This window comes from Zootoca vivipara, chromosome 2 (assembly GCF_963506605.1).
Source record: "Zootoca vivipara chromosome 2, rZooViv1.1, whole genome shotgun sequence".
Lineage (NCBI taxonomy): Eukaryota > Metazoa > Chordata > Lepidosauria > Squamata > Lacertidae > Zootoca > Zootoca vivipara.
This window is the reverse complement of record NC_083277.1, coordinates 13,780,386-13,798,288: the sequence shown is the minus strand read 5'-3', so window position 1 is coordinate 13,798,288 and position 17,903 is coordinate 13,780,386. Positions and strand designations below refer to the sequence as shown.

General features: G+C 50.7%; 1 protein-coding gene across 1 annotated transcript; it reads right to left on the bottom strand.

Moving 5' to 3' along the window:
* Positions 1-2,684: 2,684 nt before the first annotated feature.
* On the bottom strand, positions 2,685-10,935 carry LOC118080107 (uncharacterized). Its single transcript, XM_060270995.1, has 3 exons — positions 10,725-10,935; positions 8,228-8,394; positions 2,685-4,212 (listed from the first exon to the last, which is right to left on the bottom strand). The coding sequence occupies exons 1-3, from the start codon at positions 10,891-10,893 to the stop codon at positions 2,914-2,916; spliced, it is 1,635 nt and encodes a 544-aa protein (XP_060126978.1). The 5' UTR covers positions 10,894-10,935; the 3' UTR covers positions 2,685-2,913.
* Positions 10,936-17,903: the final 6,968 nt, after the last annotated feature.

Genomic DNA, 17,903 nt, shown 5'->3' with positions numbered 1-17,903 from the left:
GTGCTGGAGGAGACTCTTGAGAGTCCTATGGACTGCAAGAAGATCAAACCTATCCATTCTGAAGGAAATCAGCCCTGAGTGCTCACTGGAAGGACAGATCCTGAAGCTGAGGCTCCAATACTTTGGCCACCTCATGAGAAGAGAAGACTCCCTGGAAAAGACCCTGATGTTGGGAAAGATGGAGGGCACAAGGAGAAGGGGACAACAGAGGATGAGATGGTTGGACAGTGTTCTCAAAGCCACTAACATGAGTCTGACCAAACTGCGGGAGGCAGTGGAAGACAGGAGTGCCTAGCGTGCTCTGGTCCATGGGGTCACGAAGAGTCGGACATGACTAAACGACTAAACAACATCATATTTCATTGGTTAGGCAAAAGTAGAAGCACACACCCATAGCATAAAAAATGAGTAAAACAGGATTAGAGCCTCATTTCCCATTGCTGCATTTTGAATAACCACGTACTCTCTTCCCTGTTATTTTATTACTGTGCTTTTAACCCAGGATCTGTGGCCCTTCAGACGTCATTGGACTCGACCTCCCATCAGCCAGCCCCAGCCAACATGGCCAATTTATCAGAGGTGATGGTGGGAGCTGTAGTCCAGCAAAATCTGGAGATCCAGAATTCTCACCAGACCTTTCAAAATCTGCAAGGCAAGAAAACCAAGAAGCAGCTCAGATTTTCACTGCATGTGGTGCAATTATGCATTGAATTGCATCCCCGCAACTATCAAATTGTGGCTACCAGGAAGCTTTTAGTCATAGAAGCCCTACTAGAAAGAGGAACTCTTACACACAAGATTCATCCTTTCCTCTTTTTTAATATTTTTTGTTGAAGAGGCTGTTTCACAGCACTGAATTGAAATAAAAACCTTTAAAATCAAGCCTGTTTGGCATGTTACAATCATTGCATTTATTTCCACCATGCTTCACATTGGTATAATCATTAGAGTTGCAGTTGTTAGCTGTGTGTCTTAAGTCCTTTTAAAATAGGGATTTCCTTGGAACGCCCCCTGTGGGAGAGGAAATTAGTTGAAGGAAACGCTGTCGAAAAGTAGACAGGAAATGAAGGGACGTGACAGGAGGCTGGAAGCAGATCAGGCCATCGAAAGGAAAGGAACGGGGAGAAATTCCTCAGGTGTGAAATCAGAACAGCTCCGATTTCTTTTATCTCTGAAGAACTTGTTAAGGGAAGGTGCAGATCCAGTGCTTCCCAAACTTAGATCTTCAGCTGTTTTCGGACTACAACTCCCATCATCCCTGGCTAGCAAGACCAGTGGTCAAGGATGATGGGAATTGTAGTTCAAAAACAGTGGAAGGCCCGAGTTTGGGAAACACTGGGTTAGACCTTCCTCTATAGAAGCATATAATGATCATTAAGCTTACTGTTAATGACACAAAGGCCTCCAATATAAAGTCTCTAGTCTGGAAACCTTTTCCCTCCAGCCTCTGTGTATGTGTTAAAAAAAAGAAGTATTCTATCAAGCTGCAGCACAGAAAGCGAGGATCATCTGGCAGTGGCAGGGATTCCTTCCAAGCCTTACCCGGTGAACTTCTCCATGCAAAGTAGGCAAAATTATTCCTCTGAACTGCGGTCTCTCCCTGTATGGCTTCTCCCAGGGCGCTTTTATTACTGCTAGTTTATTTAAAGAGATGCCTTTCACTTCTTTACAATGAAATTTCTAACCCACCTTCCCTCCCAGAGGAGTATGAGACACTCACACACCAATTTCTTTTGTTAAACGTTTCCAGGATTGCTTACTATTATGGGCTGTATACTTAAGAGCCCGTGCTGGCATTCAGCTGTATCAGAATATTGTGGGATTCTGGGTGATGTGGAAAAACTGGACAGAGACACCAAATAGATAGCATAAATGCTGTAACTTCAATTGTCCAACGATGCCATATTTAGGGGGGGGGGACAATTCAAAAGAGAGAAGTGGGATTCTCATAGTTCTGGCAATGGGCAGTGGCTTAGATGGGGTTGTTTTTGTTTTTAGAAAGTCAAATCCATGGAGCATAACTGGTCATCAGCCATTGTGAAACAGGATACATTGGGAGCTTGGTTCTCAAACGCCAAAAACCTGGAAGTAACTGTTCCGGTTTTGAAATGTTTTTTCAGAAGCAGAATGCCCAATGTGGCTGTCGGTTATTGTTCCCGGGGCACCTGCACCAATCAGAAGCTGCACCTTGGTTTTCGAACATTTCGGAAGTCAAACAGACTTCTGGAATGGATTAAGTTTGGTGCTTCTGGTTTTGCTATTTATTTTGAGTTTTTGTTTTCAAGGCTTTTTAGGTTAATTTGTGTGACTGCAGAAATGGATAAAAGCCCCCCATCGAAACAATGACTACCATAAATGCAGGTAAGAAAAAAAAACAATTCTAATTTTTATTATCTACAATACTGTCTTGTTTATTTTATAGTACAGTATATTGATTATTGCTTTCATTTTATGGATCAATGGTCTCGTTAGATAGTAAAATTCATGTTAAATTGTTGTTTTAGGGGTAGTTTTTAAAAGTCTGGAACGGATTAATCTGTTTTGCATTACTTTCTGTGGGAAAGCACGCTTTGGTTTTGGAACGGACTTCCAGAACGGATTAAGTTTGAGAACCAAAGTACCACTGTAGTGGATTAGATATCCATTCAGGGCTCTTTCCGTCACAACACTTTCCATGCCCATGGGTCTCAGGGAGGAGCTGCTACTACAAGCCCAGCGTAAAATGCCTCTCTCTGCCCCCAACTCACACATAAAGACACTTGACCACCCCACTCTTTCTGCACTCTGGGTTTCAAGATCGCTGAGAGGCGAAAAAAACTGTTAGATGAAACAAACTTTATTAAGAGAGACTTTGTCTTGGCCCCAACACAAGAGGAGCAGCCATCTTCGGCAACAGCAGCAACAGGAGGCTTTTCACTCCCAGGAAATATCCAACTCCAAACCCTCACTCCTGACTCTCCTGAGAAAGTCGTCATAGTCTGCCCTGGAGATGCATGAGCAACCCGGCAAACGGAGGGAGCTCAGCTGGTTTTCCGAGGATAACAGCAGGTGGATGGTGCTTCCGGACACCTTGGCTTGTATCAAGGAGAGCTTCTGGAGGTGTGTCAGGGCTCTGCCCGGCGGCTCCAGCACCTGCTCAAACATCCTGTCCAGGGAGAAAGGCAGGCAGTACAGGAACAAGCTTTCTAGTTGTGGCGAATGTCTGAGCAGGGACACAAGGCATGCTGTAAACACAGCTTTGTCCTGGGGAGGAAGGGTGTCGTCTGCGTCAAAGTACATCAGGGAAAAGTACTGGAGGTGGGGGAACTGATGAGGCGTGGGGCTGAAATTTCCTTCCAAGGGTTCAACTGTTTCCTCCTCGTCAGAGGCACAATCTTCTGGAGGAAGGAGGGCAACCCAGAATGACGTGAGGTTTGGGCAGTGGCCCAGCAAGGTCCAGAAGGAAGAGGCATCATCGCAGAAAAAGGTATCCAATGAAAGGCAGTGGAGCTGCGCCCCAAGGGCGGCTGCCATTGGCAGAAGATTCCCGACATCCCACGAGCTGCCGTCGTTGCATTGGAGACTCAGGCAGGAGATGTGGCGCCAGGATGCAAAGTCCTGGCCAAACCCAGGGTTGCCCCCAAGACTCAGAGTCACGTCTGCCAAGTGCGGGCACACGGCGAAAGCAATGGGCAAGCAGCTCGATGCCACCTTGTCCAATTCCGTGAGGGTCAGCGTGAGCCCGCGGCCGCTATGGGCGGACATCCTGCGTCTCGCCAGCTGCTCCAGGGAGGGGAACTTGGGGGCAACCGGGGCGCTGTCAAACTCCCGCCTGTAGATCGCGCACACGGCGTCCAGAATGAAAGCGTGGTCCAAGACCGTCAGGCTGCGCAAGGCCAACAGCAGAAAGACCAAGGGCCGAATCATGCAATCGAGGAGAGGTTTACCCATCAGATATCTGGCTCTGAGCACCTGCAGGGCCTGGGAGCGGAGGGAGCCCGTGGCAGGGTCGTAGGCCAAGTGGAGGAGGCACACTGAAGACAGCCTCCTGCAATCACCGACATTCAGCTCGAGAAGCTGCTTGCAGTGGGAGCCCACGGCTGCAAGCACCCGGGCATTGCACCGGGTTTCCGACAGGTTGAGTCTGGAGAGGCTCGGCAAAGCTTTCACCAGGTTGACGAGGGTGGCTGCAGGGATCCGGCAGCAGCCTTCGATATTCAGGCTAGACAGGTTCTACCGTGTCAGGGAAAGAGAAAGTGAAAGATTTGTATTTGGTCACATACAACAGTGTTTGCCGACCTCCAGATTCGCCGGACTACAAATCCCCATCAGCCTCAGCCAGCACAGAAGGCGTATGGAGCAGCACCAAGTCGGCAGAAGTCGTCATAAATAAATGGCAGGCCGTGTGTTAACGGGTTGGGTTCGCTCATCACATCTGTCTGAACAGGTAAAGGAGGTTCCATGGAACCTCTGTGTGTGTGTGTGTCCCTTAATGTATGCCCTACAGGCACGCCTACCCAAATATGGCACCCTTTGCCTGTTGTCATCATAGCTGCCAAGTCTCCCGTATTCCCCCGGGAAACCCCCGTTTTTGAAGCGGTTTCCCGCTGGCAGCCCGGATTTTTTAAAAAACCCGTAAATCCCCCGGATTACTTACCGGCCGGGGGAGGCTCCTTCTGCACATGTCTGGAGTCTCTGGACATGCACAGAAGCGATTTCTGGCGCTGCAGCTATTTTTGAACTGGGCAGAGCATGCGTAGAAGCGACTTCCGGTGCCGCTCTGCCCAGTTCTAAAATGGCCACAGTGCGACCTCTGGCGCTGCCGTCATTTGGGAACTGGGCAGAGCACGCACAGAAGTGACTTCTGGTGCTGCTCTGCCCAGTTCCAAAATGGCCACAGCGCGACTTCCACAAAGCATCATACTAAGAGCACAGTGGCCCATAGTACCAATGCAGCAAGTAAGTAACGCATACAAGAAACCTCCCTTCTCACCAAGGAACCGGCCTCTTAAGCACTCGCCAATTTATTGTGGAATTAGCTTTTGCGACCTGGAAAACAAGAGGCGTCGACTTGAGCACAACTCTCTATGCATCTACACTAGCCCACAAAACGTGCCGCAATCAGTTCTGTCCGGTGGTGAGGACCTGAGGGCCACATTCCTCCCTGGGCAATCTTCCCAGGGTCGTATGTCAGTGGTGGTTGCGGCAACAGGCAAAACTGCAAAGCACAATGCATGCGAATGTTGTGTTTGTGTGGTAGGCTAGATCCTCTGCATGCTCTCTGCAAGACTGGAATGTTTTGCTGCTGGAGGCAAAAACAAAACAAAAAAAACCCACAGCTGCTATCGCTGTACAGTCATAACTTGGGTTGCGAATGTGATCCGTGCGGGAGGCACGTTCGCAACCCGCAGCGCTCGCAGCCTGAAGCACCGCGTCTGCGCACACGCATGGCGCAATTCAGCACTCCTGCGCATGCGCGTGACATCATTTGGTTTTTCTGCACATGCGCGAGCACCAAAACCCGTTCCGGTACTTCCAGGTTTGGCATGGTCCGCAACCCGAAAACGTGCAACCCGCAGGGTTCGTAACCCAAGGTATGACTGTACTTTTGTCACCAGAACACCATGCGGCTGCCATGCCCCAGCCTTCCTCCATGAGCACAATCTGCCGTGCTCCCTACTGCTACCACAGAGGGCAAGGGCTTAGCAGGGAGGGCAGCGGGGGGGGGGCACAGCCATGTGAGATGCTGAACCACACTATTTTCCCTCTGCACTTTCTACACACAGGTGCACACTTTTCCAGACCGTGTCCGAGCACTCCTTGCCACCGCCACCACACTCCCGGTGAAAACCCACAGTTCAATGCTTTCTGAAATCAACGGAGAACCCAAATTGCCATTTCTTCCGATTCAACGTTACAAAGCGGGGTTTTCCTGGGGAAAGCGATTGGGGGTGTGGAAAGTGCTTGGACAAGCAAGGCTGTTCCCAGAAAGCATGGAGCAAAATTGTGTGCAAGCAATCATTTTATTAAATGGAGGTTTTCCCTATACTGATCCCCAGTCTCTCTCTCTCTCTCTCCCTCTCTCCTGTGGATCGTGCACCCAGACTGTTCTGAGATAATCAGATGTCCCAACATCAATAGCAATAATAATATATATAATAATAATATATTATTTATACCCCGCCCATCTGGCTGTGCTTCCCCGGCCACTCTGAGCGGCTCCCAACAGAATATTAAAAACATTAAAAACTTCCCTAAACAGTTCTAGTTACAGGCAGGTAGCCATGTTGGTTGGCCTGACGTAGTCGAAACAAAATAAAAAAATTCCTTCCAGCGGCACCTTAGAGACCAACTAAGTTTATCATAGGTATGAGTTTGTCATAGGTATGAGTTTGTCATAGGTATGTTAATGACTGCAGATGGTCCTGGGAGACTGAAGTGTCCTGAAGACACTTCAGTCTCCCAGGACATTCTATACAAGATCTCAAAGTAGCTGTCTTATTACAAAAGAATTTCAGAAATAGACTGGAAAGAGAAGTTGCTGAACTGCAACTTATTACCAAACTTGGAACCATGGAGAGACCTTGTTTGAACAGAGACGTTGGATTCTTATCTCATTATACATGATAAAGCTATCTTTAGCCACCTCACCCCTTGCTTTTTCCTGTAAAGACCATCTGCAGTCGTTAACAGTCATCAACAGCTATCAGTCAGTCAATCACCCATTTCCACCACCCTTCTGAGTAATCCCCCTCCCCACTACCTCACTATATATAAGCATCTGGGGACTTCTGTTTCAGTGTATCTGAAGAGGTGTGCATGCACACGAAAGCTCATACCTATGACAAACTTAGTTGGTCTCTAAGGTGCTGCTGGAAGGAATTTTTTTGTTTTGTTTCCCTAAACAGGACTGCCTTCAGATGTCTTGTAAAAGTCAGGTAGTTGTTTATTTCCTTGACATTTGATGGGAGGGCATTCCACAGGCAGTTGTGGAGGAACATGCTGCAGCCCCCGCAGCGGAGAACAGGCAGTGGTGTGGCTGACGCACGGCACAGGGGGATGGCGCATCGCCCGTGGGGGGTGGCGCATGGTGCGGGGGTGTGATGTGCGGCGCCCATCCCGGGAGGGCACGGTGCGCGTCTCAGGGGGGCAACCACGATGGAACCCTTTCCCCAAATGCCAAACCCTGTGCAGCCTGCTCCCCCACCCCCCTTCATATGCCAGTGTCCACAGGGCAGGTGCCACCACCGAGAAGGCCCTCTGCCTAGTTCCCTGCAACTTGGCTTCTCACAACGAGGAACCGCCAGAAGGTCCTCTGAGCGGGACCTCAGTGTCTGGGCAGAACGATGGGGGTGGGGACGCCCCTTCAGGTATACTGGACCGAGGCCGTTTAGGGCTTTTGAGGTCAGCACCAACACTTTGAATTGTGCTCGGAAACGTACTGGGAGCCAATGTAGGTCTTTCAAGACCGGTGTTATGTGGTCTCGACGGCCGCTGCCAGTCACCAGTCTAGCTGCTGCATTCTGGGTTAGTTGTTGTTTCCGGGTCACCTTCAAAGGTAGTCCCCCATAGAGCGCATTGCAGTAGTCCAAGTGAGAGATAACTAGAGCATGCACCACTCTGGTGAGACAGTCTGCAGGCAGGTAGGGTCTCAGCCTGCGTACCAGATGGAGCTGGTAGACAGCTGCCCTGGACACAGAATTGACCTGCGCCTCCATGGACAGCTGTGAGTCCAAAATAACTCCCAGGCTGTGCACCTGGTCTTTCAGGGGCACAGTTGCCCCATTCAGGACCAGAGTCTCTCCCTCACCTGCCCGCCCCCTGCCGATCCCCTAAAACAGTACTTCTGTCTTGTCAGGATTCAACTTAAATCAGGCGAACCATGGAAATGGGACACCCCCAAATTTCCGTCACTGCAGGGACCAGTAAGGGACTCTGCATATAGTTTCCGCAAACCATTGTTTCTTCGAGCGCCATTCCTCCACATTAATAGCCCTATGCTTGTTATAAACGAAGGCGTATCAAGTGAGCTAAGCCGCCAGAAGCAAAGCGCAAGGGAGGAATGGGCAGGCAGGTGCGAGCAAGACTCCCGCAGAGCAGATCCACAGGTGAATCAAGCACACAACTCAAGGTAAAAATCAAGCAAGAGCCCCACACGGACAGCAAGAGGGGAGTCCCCATTTTAGTGGAAGGAGCTCCCCCCCCCCAAGAGAACTGAGTCGGAGCACAAGCCACGCACACCCCTTACCTTGCAACGCACTGCGATGATGTTGGCAACGGACCTGATGACCAGCTTTGGGCACTTTCGCAAGCTCAGCACCGTCAGCGGCGGCACCAGGAGGAAGCGCAGGATTGGGCGGTTCAAGCAATTGCCTTCCTCCACTAACTTGAACAGCTTCTGGGCAAGGGAGTCCGCTGGGTGGGGAGGAAATACCCAGATATAAACACAAATCTTTGCACAACAATTAGGCACATGCTTTCCTCACGTGGTTGGGAGCTAGAAGCAAACCAGAAGGTGCAGAGGGCGACAGCAGGACATTACAGGGAATGTTCCCCTGGTTACAGGGAACCAGGCAGAGGGCTTTCCCAGTTGTAGCGCCCACCCTGTGGAAGGCCCTCCCATCAGATGTCAAGGAAATAAACAACTACTGTACAGTGGTGCCTCGCTAGACGAATGCCCTGTAAGACGAATTTTCCGCTACACGAATAGGTTTTGCGATCGGAGGTTGCCTCGCAAGACGTTGAGTTTTTTTATGGCCACCGCTTCGTCTTGCGAAGTGTGGCCATAAAAACCTCCGATTGCAAAACCTAAAGGGGCATTCGTCTAACAAAGGGGAACGAGCTGCAGCACAGAAAGAAGGCAAAGGAAGATCAGCTGAGAAGCGCTGACAGCTGTCACCGCCTCTCAGCTGATCTTCCTTTGCAGTCTTCCGGCGCTGCAGTTCGTTCCCCTTTGTGTTCCGCTGGTCTCTGCTGGTGAGGGGAGGACCCCTTCTTGCCGTTATCGCCACCAGACCCCAGCCAAAGGCAGTTAGCAGCGGGGGGGTTTCGCCGCTTGCGTTCCCCCAAGGGGGAGGCAAACAACGGAAAAAACCCACTGCAGACGGCATGGGGTGCAGTTTCGGAGGCTTCCCAAGCTGCACCCCACACCGGAGAAGGCAGGCGGGAGGCGGCGGAGCCGCTTCTCGCAGCGCAAAACCGGCGTGCAGTGCAGTTTCGGAGGCTTCCCAAGCTGCACCCCACACCGAAGGCAGGCAGGAGGCGGCGCCACCGCTTCTCACTGTGTAAAGCCAGCATGGGGTACAGTTTCAGAGGCTTCCGAAGCTGCGCTCCATGTCAGGGGAGTCAGGCAAGGCGGTGGCTGGGAGAAGAGAGCTACTCCCCTCGCCGCCTCGCACACAGCCGGCATCGGACGGGGCTTCGGAGACCTTCTCCAAAGCCCCGTTGCATGCTGCCGCCAGTCCCCCAGAGCCTATAGGAACGCATTGATTAAGTTTCAATGCATTCCTATGGGAAACTGGGACTCGTTAGACGAAAAATTCGCTGCACGAATTGACCCGGGGAACGAATTAATTTCGTCTAGCGAGGCACCACTGTATCCAGTTTTTAGAAGACATCTGAAGGCAGCCCTGTTTAGGGAAGCCTTTAATGACTAATGTTTTAATGCAGGCACGTCCAACAGGTAGATTGTGATCTACCAGTAGATCACTGGACGTCTGTGGTAGATCACTGGTAGATCACTGGCTCCCTTCAAAGAAGCTCAACAACTTTGGCTCCCCTAAAAATGCTCAACATTTTAGCCCTTCACCCCCCAAAACAGGGCTTTCTTCCCACCTCAGAAAAGCTCAACAACTCTGACCTGAACCCCTAAAAAATGGGCCTTCCTCCTTCCTAAAAAATCTCAACAACTTTGACCTGAACCCCTAAAAAACAGGGCTTTCCTCCTCCCTAAACAACTTTGACCTGAACACCCCAAAAGGGGGTAGATCACTGCCAGTTTTTAACTCTGTGAGTAGATCGCAGTCTCTTCGGAGTTGGCCACCCCTTGTAATTTATTTTTAATCTTTTGTTGGAAGCCACCCAGAGTGGCTGGGGAAACCCAGCCAGATGGACAGGGTATAAATAAGGCATCCCCAAACTGCGGCCCTCCAGATGTTTTGGTCTACAAGTCCCATGATCCCTAACAAACAGGTCAGGGATGATGGGAACTGTAGTCCAAAACATCTGGAGGGCCGAAGTTTGGGGTGCCTGGTATAAATTATTATTATTAGTCAGCCAGTCACTGGCATGCTCCCGGGCAAAGACTTTGCCGGATTTTGCTTCGCTTTTAAAATCTGGGTAGCCAAGTGATCTACCGGAACAGAAAACTGCATAGGAAAAGGTGCTGCTAAGAGCAGGACTGGGGAACTTTGCTCTGGACCACAACTCCCATCATCCCTGACTACAGGCCATGCCGGCTGGGGCTCATGGGAATTGGAGTCCAACAGCAGCTAGGCAGCCACCAACTCCCCAGCTCTGCCTTAAGAGATAGAGCCTTCCTACCCAGGCAGCTTTTCTAGCCAGGTGAGAGTAGAACCAGTTTACAGGACCACCTGCATGGGATGCTACAAGGCTCAGAGATGCAAACTGCCAGGAGGCCACAGGGCCAAGGCATCTCCCCAAGGATTCACCATATTGTCTTTTTCAAATGCAATCTGTGGCTTGGCCATGGGGTCTTTGTGGCCGATCTCTCCTCTGCCTCCCACTTGCCGTGCCCCTCTTACGCAGCCAGATGTAGGGCCCTGCAACAGAGCCAACATGGTGCCCATCCAGGTCGTTTTCCGCACAAGCTTTGGCCCAGATGCGGTGGATATTTTTAGCCACAGTCTCCAGGCACAGCCATTCCAGCGAGCAGACCGTTCTCCTCTTGGGCATGGAGCTGCTGGAGATGGAAGCATGAGAGAAAGGTGAGGGGGAAAGTCAGGCCTTTGCAAGGCAGGTTTTCAAGTCAAAAATGTAAACACCACGACTGATCTGTTAAGATCCGACCAAGTACTCCTTGCTTTCAGGTATGCACAAGATACGTATTTCCTGGCACCGCACAAATCCCAGGTAGGCTCCCCTGGTACCGATGTCCCTTCAGAGGCAGGTGAATTGGTGTACAGTATCTAATTTTAACCAAATGATTTTCAATTAAAATAAAACCAGACGTTGTTTCCGTTCAGTTTCTGAAAGTTTCCCTGTTAGAAGGTACAAATTTATAAAATGATTTCTAACTCAACTTTGCATTTCATGTTCTTTGGAGCTGGATCCTCATTGGCCTTGCTAAAATCTGTGTCAGCCAGCCCAAAATTAGCCAAGTATTCCAAAGGTAGGCAAAAAGGTTAAGTCAGGACTTGCTGGATGAACTAATAGTTATGACTTCCAAATGTTTAAACACTAGCAACTATATATGACTGCTGAAACAAAATCAGTGGGTGAGATGAGATTAAGACCAATTATTTGTGTGAAAAAACAATTTCTAATTTTGTTTTCAAGTGCTTTAAGACTGTTATGCACCAGCTTAGGAGGGCAGAGCGCCCTTATTAGGGTAGCTACTTCACAACGGTAAAGAGTCCTAGACTGAAGTTATGTTCACCCGACTTTAATTTTAACCTTGCATTGTTAAGCTTTATAACCCACCCTTTACCAGGCGGTGCCAGAAATGGGTACATCCACATAGAATCAATTTTACAAATTATAAGGATAAGAAATAGGATTTTGCGAGGCTCCCTTGTGCATGCTTGCTACAGACCCGTCGAGGGCACACTCCGGAATAGAGACGCGGAGGGGAAGTCGGATGAAACAGCTCGCAGCTGTTGAGACAGGCCGCCTCACGCAACACTTTTGGAATTAGAACAGAATGCCTGGCCCAACTTAAGACCCACCTCGGGATCAGGAAACCCACGAGGTGGTCGCGGGGGCTCACGAGCTGGAGCCAAGGCCGGCGGAGCAGGGGAAGCCACCGAGCAGAGGAAGCCACTGTCTCCCTGGAACGCCTGGCAAGCGCCTCCGCCCCAGAATAAGGCCGCGGAAAGCGGAGCAAAAAACGCACTTTTGGTAGGCGCCCAAGAGACGCGTCCCTCCCGAGCCAACTGAGTACCCTATTGAAGTCCGGGGAGGGAGAGACGGGCGCGGAGGGCGCCCCCTCCCCCGCCCCCAAAAATGCACCTAGCCGCCCCCTTTGACAACCGTTCAGGGGCAGGGGTGGATCTGCCCACCAGAAAGCTCCGGTGGGTCCCACATTTCCTCTCCCGCCTCCAGGCTTGGCTTGCGGGCAGCAGCCGCCCTCCTGCGCAGATACCGCCCAGGCGGAGCTGGCGGTGGCTCCGCCGCCCGCTTCTCCAGCGCCCAGGACGCCCACCGCCCTCTCCTTCCCGGTGCCTGGAGGGGTGGGAAGGAAGGCAAAGCAGCCCCGTCCCTCTCCTTTCTTCCCTTCCGCCGCGGAGCTCTTGCCTTGCCTCTGCGGGCGCGCCGTCGAAAGAACAGGAGCGAAGACGCACGTGGCGGACAGGAACCAAAATAACACTCGCGGCGAGGGCGGGGCCTCTTCAAGGTTCGATCCGGGTAAGCCACGCCCATCACCGAAGCCGGCGTTTTCCTAGGCGGGGTTGGGTCCCAGCTGTGTGTTGCGCCTGCGCAGTGCCGTCGGAGCCCCGCACGTGTACGCGCGCCCTTAATGGGCGAAGGTGGCCCCTGCGCCTTAGAAGCGTCTTGCGCCTTAGTGACCGGGCTCGCTGCGATTGGTTGGCTCCGGGGCTGAGGCTTGAGGGAGCCACGTGGGGGAAATCCTGCGGGCAAAGCTGCCTTGTGGGAGCTTGTTTTGGGGAGACCCTGAAAGGGCTGCAGCCCAAGAGTTGTTACATTGTTGTTTTTCATGCAGGGGACGCTTCTGGGATTTTAATGCCTAAATTAATCAGTGTTTCCCAAACCTGGCTCTCCAGCTGTTTTTGGTGGGTGCAGGGACACCCCAAGGAGGGTCCCAGCAAGCGCACCGGGCCCAGCCTTCTCTGCTCCCCGCCAGGCTGAGGAGCCTCCCTCTCCCAGTGGAGTGGCCCCTCCAGTTCCTTTTCTCAATGCCACAAGCAGACGGAAACTCCGGCCTGGCTGCTACAGGCGCCACCCGCTGGTCCCTGAGTGCCCCATCCTCAGGTCCCCTGCAATATTACGATAGCAGCAGAAGCAGCAACCAGCTTCTTTCCATGCCGGACCCTGATCCACAGACACTCTGGTGGGCCCCTGCCCTCCTTACTCGAGGGCGCCGTGGCCTCCACCTCTGCCTGGGAATCTCCGGGTGGGGAGAGATGCTATTTCTTATTTAATAATTCTTTTTTGTATTTTTAATTATTTTGCACCCCCTCAGCAGCTCAACACCCTATCCCGTTCTAAATCCAGTGCTGGCCCAAAATCTCCATGTAAGGTTGGGAGACAGTGGCATAGCATAGGTTGTCAGTGCCCAGGGCAGGCAAAACGTCAACACCACTGAAGCATCCCACCCCACCAGAGCAAAGAGGGATTCCTGCTGCCCCTGCCCCCTTTTACCCATTAATAAGGGCTTCTTCAAGCCTCATTCATTTAGGTTCAAAACTCCATTCATAAAGTGCCTCTCCGCTCAGATCCCTGAGAGCCGTGCAACAGCGGCCCCTAGAGTCGAGAGGAAAATGACAGCAACATATCTGCAAAGGCATTGCATCTGCCTGGGGAGGCCAGCTCAGTTTGTAGAAGGAGCCTGCGACTCCGGGCCAACAGAGGAAATCATTGAAAATAGCAAGCATAGCAATTCACTGAATCTACATATTGGCTCAATATTATTCTTTGAGAAAACTTTAGAAGTGCATAAGAAATCACTCGTCATATCAATCTTCTCTGTTTCAATGGCATTTAGGACCCAGGGAAGTGAGGTTTCGGGAGAGGGGTTAGTAAGCCCACTCCAGTTTGCCATCATCCCTGAGATGTGCAATCAGATCCGCAGAACCTTTCCAATGAGTCATCACCAGTGATATTCTGCCAGACAGGTAACCATCTCATTCACTATGCCTACTCACCCCATAGTGGAATTAAACCCTAATAAGACAACAGGGTTCTAGTTACAGGTAGATAGCTGTGTTGGTCTGCCGTAGTCAAAACAAAATAAAAAAAATCCTTCCAGTAGCACCTGAAAGCTTATACCAATGACAAACTTAGTTGGTCTCTAAGGTGCTACTGGAAGAAATTTTGTTAAGACAACAGGGTGTATCTGACATGACTCAGGAAGTAAGGAATTGTACTTTATATTGCACTGTAATAGAGTAAGCAAAACAAAAACAACAACAGCTATACTTGATTTACAGGGGTGTGCCTGAATCTCTGATTTCTGTCTGACACCACAGCTTTTCTGTGACATCGCTATGATGTTTTGATGATGCATCTAGAAATGTATTACGGCAGTGTTTCTTAACCTTGGGCCCCCAGCTGTTTTTGAACTACAACTCCCATCATCCCCAGGGATGATGGGAGTTGTAGACCAAAAACAGCTGGAGGCCATGGGCATAGCCAGGCTTTTGGTTGGGGGGAGTTCAGTATTTCTATTATTTTCCTTGATCTGGGGAGGGGCAGCCAGCTACCCCCCTCCTCCCCCCCCCCCCGGCTAAGCCCATGCTGGAGTTCCAAGGCCGAGAAACACTATATTAGGGGAAACTCTGAAAACTTTCAAAACCTGGTGTAGCCATTGTCCTTGGTTTCTGGCTGCTTCATCTTTGGAGTTGGAAGTCTTGTTGCAACAATAAAGATCTGCCCCCCTGGCTGCTGTTTTGCTTCTGAAGCCTTTCGCTTGTGACCCCTGATCTGAACCCATGGGACTAGTTGGGTCTGAAAAGCGCCCCTCCCCCACTGGCTCCCTGCAGCAGAAAGGAGCCCAAGGGTCACCTCTAGCCCCACCTTCTGCCATGCAGGAATCTCAACTAAAGCATCCATGGTACCCCCTCCTACGTATTTTCCCCAGCTACACCCCCCCATTACCCCCCCCTACCCCGCCCCACCGGCCTTAGAGGCAGATCAGCCTCCCTTGCCTGCAGATTACAACGTGCAGCCTCCACCGAAACCACGTGGCGGCCGAGAACCAAAACAATGCTGCGGAGGAGGAGGTGAGGTGGGCGGGGCCTTTCTCAGGCTCTGCGTCTCCAAGTCACGCCCCCTCATTGACCACGCCCCTTTCGCTCGCTTGCAAAAACAAAGCTGGCTGAAGATGCACTTCAAAGCTTATAGCTCGGGGTAGGCAGCCTAAGGCCCGTGGGTCAGATGCAGCCTAACTGCCTTCTCAATCCGGCCCACAGACAGTCCAGGAATCAGCATGTTTTTACATGAGTAGAATGTGTCCTTTTATTATAAAATGCATCTCTGGGTTATTTATGGGGCCTGCCTGGTGTTTTCACATGAGCAGAATGTGTGCTTTAATTTAAAATGCATCTCTGGGTTATTTGTGGGGCATGGGATTTGTGGGGCATAGAAATTGGTTCATTTTTTCCTTCAAAATATAGTCCAGCCCACCACATGGTGTGAGGGATGGTGGACCTGCCCACAGCTGGAAAAGGTTGCTGACCCCTGTTATAGCTCTTGTGAGCTCTGATATCAGCAGAAGTTTGGCAAGGTGTCCGCGCTGTGCCTTAAGGGGTGTGTTTGTTACAGGTAGGTAGCCATGTTAGTCTGACGTAGTCGAAACAAAATAAAAAAAATCCTTCCAGCAGCACCTTAGAGACCAGCTAAGTTTGTCATAGGTATGAGCTTTTGTGTGTATCTGAAGAAGTGTGCATGCACACAAAAGCTCATACCTATGACAAACTTAGTTGGTCTCTAAGGTGCTGCTCCATGGAGTTTTCTTGGCAGGGATACTGGAGTGGATTGCCAGTTCCTTCTCCAGGTGGATCACATTTAGTCAAAACTCTCCACTATGACCTGTCCATCTTGGGTGGCCCTGCATGGCATAGATCATAGCTTCTCTGAGTTATTCAAGCCCCTTCGCCACGACAAGGCATTGATCCATGAAGGATCAATTATTTAACTTATTTAACTTATTTAACTTATATGCAGAATTCATCATGCGAAAGGCTGGACTAGATGAATCCCAAGCAGGAATTAAGATTGCCGGAAGAAATATCAACAACCTCAGATATGCAGATGACACAACCTTGATGGCAGAAAGCGAGGAGGAATTAAAGAACCTTTTAATGAGGGTGAAAGAGGAGAGCGCAAAATATGGTCTGAAGCTCAACATCAAAAAAACCAAGATCATGGCCACTGGTCCCATCACCTCCTGGCAAATAGAAGGGGAAGAAATGGAGGCAGTGAGAGATTTTACTTTCTTGGGCTCCTTGATCACTGCAGATGGTGACAGCAGTCACGAAATTAAAAGACGCCTGCGTCTTGGGAGAAAAGCAATGACAAACCTAGACAGCATCTTAAAAAGCAGAGACATCACCTTGCCGACAAAGGTCCGTATAGTTAAAGCTATGGTTTTCCCAGTAGTGATGTATGGAAGTGAGAGCTGGACCATAAAGAAGGCTGATCGCCGAAGAATTGATGCTTTTGAATTATGGTGCTGGAGGAGACTCTTGAGAGTCCCATGGACTGCTAGAAGATCAAACCTATCCATTCTTAAGGAAATCAGCCCTGACATGGGCGTACCCAGGATCAAAACTAGGGGGGGCAAGGGGCGGGGCCAAGGCACAGAAGGGGAGGGGCCACAAAGTGGGCGGGAACGGCAAACTCGCGCTCCGCCGGGCTGTGCCCCTCCCTAGAAGCAGGGCTGGTGGGCGGAGGTGGAGCCCAGCCCAGCGGAGCGCGAGTTCGGCGTTCCCGCCCACCGCGCCGCGCTCCCTGGTTCCCCGCCGCGCTTGGCCTTGCCTGAGGGCGCGCCGGGGAGCTGGAGGGAGGGTGCGGCGCGGTGCGGTGGGAATGGCAAACTCGCACTCCGCCGGGCTGTGCTCCGCCTCTGCCCACCAGCCCTGCTTCTAGAGTAGGGCAGCTGCCCTAACTTGCCCCGTGGTGGGTACGCCCTTGAGCCCTGAGTGCTCCCTGGAAGGACAGATCGTGAAGCTGAGGCTCCAATACTTTGGCCACCTCATGAGAAGAGAAGAATCCTTGGAAAAGACCCTGATGTTGGGAAAGATTGAGGGCACTAGGAGAAGGGGACGACAGAGGATGAGATGGTTGGACAGTGTTCTCGAAGCTACGAACATGAGTTTGACCAAACTACGGGAGGCAGTGCAAGACAGGAGTGCCTGGCGTGCTATGGTCCATGGGGTCACGAAGAGTCGGACACTACTAAACGACTAAACAACAACAACAAGGTGCTGCTGGAAGGAATTTTTTTACTTTGTTTCGGGTGTGTTTGTGTGTGCGATGTTCTGATTTTCTTATCTATATCCAATCAAATTGATGTTCTTATCTTCTGCCCTCCCCTCCCCCCCATGAGAACTTTTGTTGTTATTATTTAAGCAACTAATGTGGAAATGTGGAGAGCTGGGTTTAAGGCTGGAAAAAACATGACACCGTGAGCTTGAAAAGGACAGGTTGGCTCACCCTGAAAAACCAAGCAACACCCACATTTAGGAGCACAGTGACCCTTGATTCTCTCACCGCTGCTGTTTTGTTGTTCTTGTCCTTCTGTTTAGCTAATAAAGCGAAATTAAAAGGGTTTTTTAAAAAAAAGATTTATACAGAGAAAGATTTATACACTTCCCTCTTTCTTGAGACGGGTCTGATGCTTTGTGCATGCACACGAAAGCTCATACCAAAATAAAAACTTAGTTGGTCTTTAAGGTGCTACTGAAGGAATTTTTTTATTTTGTTAAGGAAGTAAGAAAGGGATTGTGTGTGAGAAACCTTAGTTCACTGTCTTAACTCCTCAGTGGGGGGCGGGGAAGGACAGA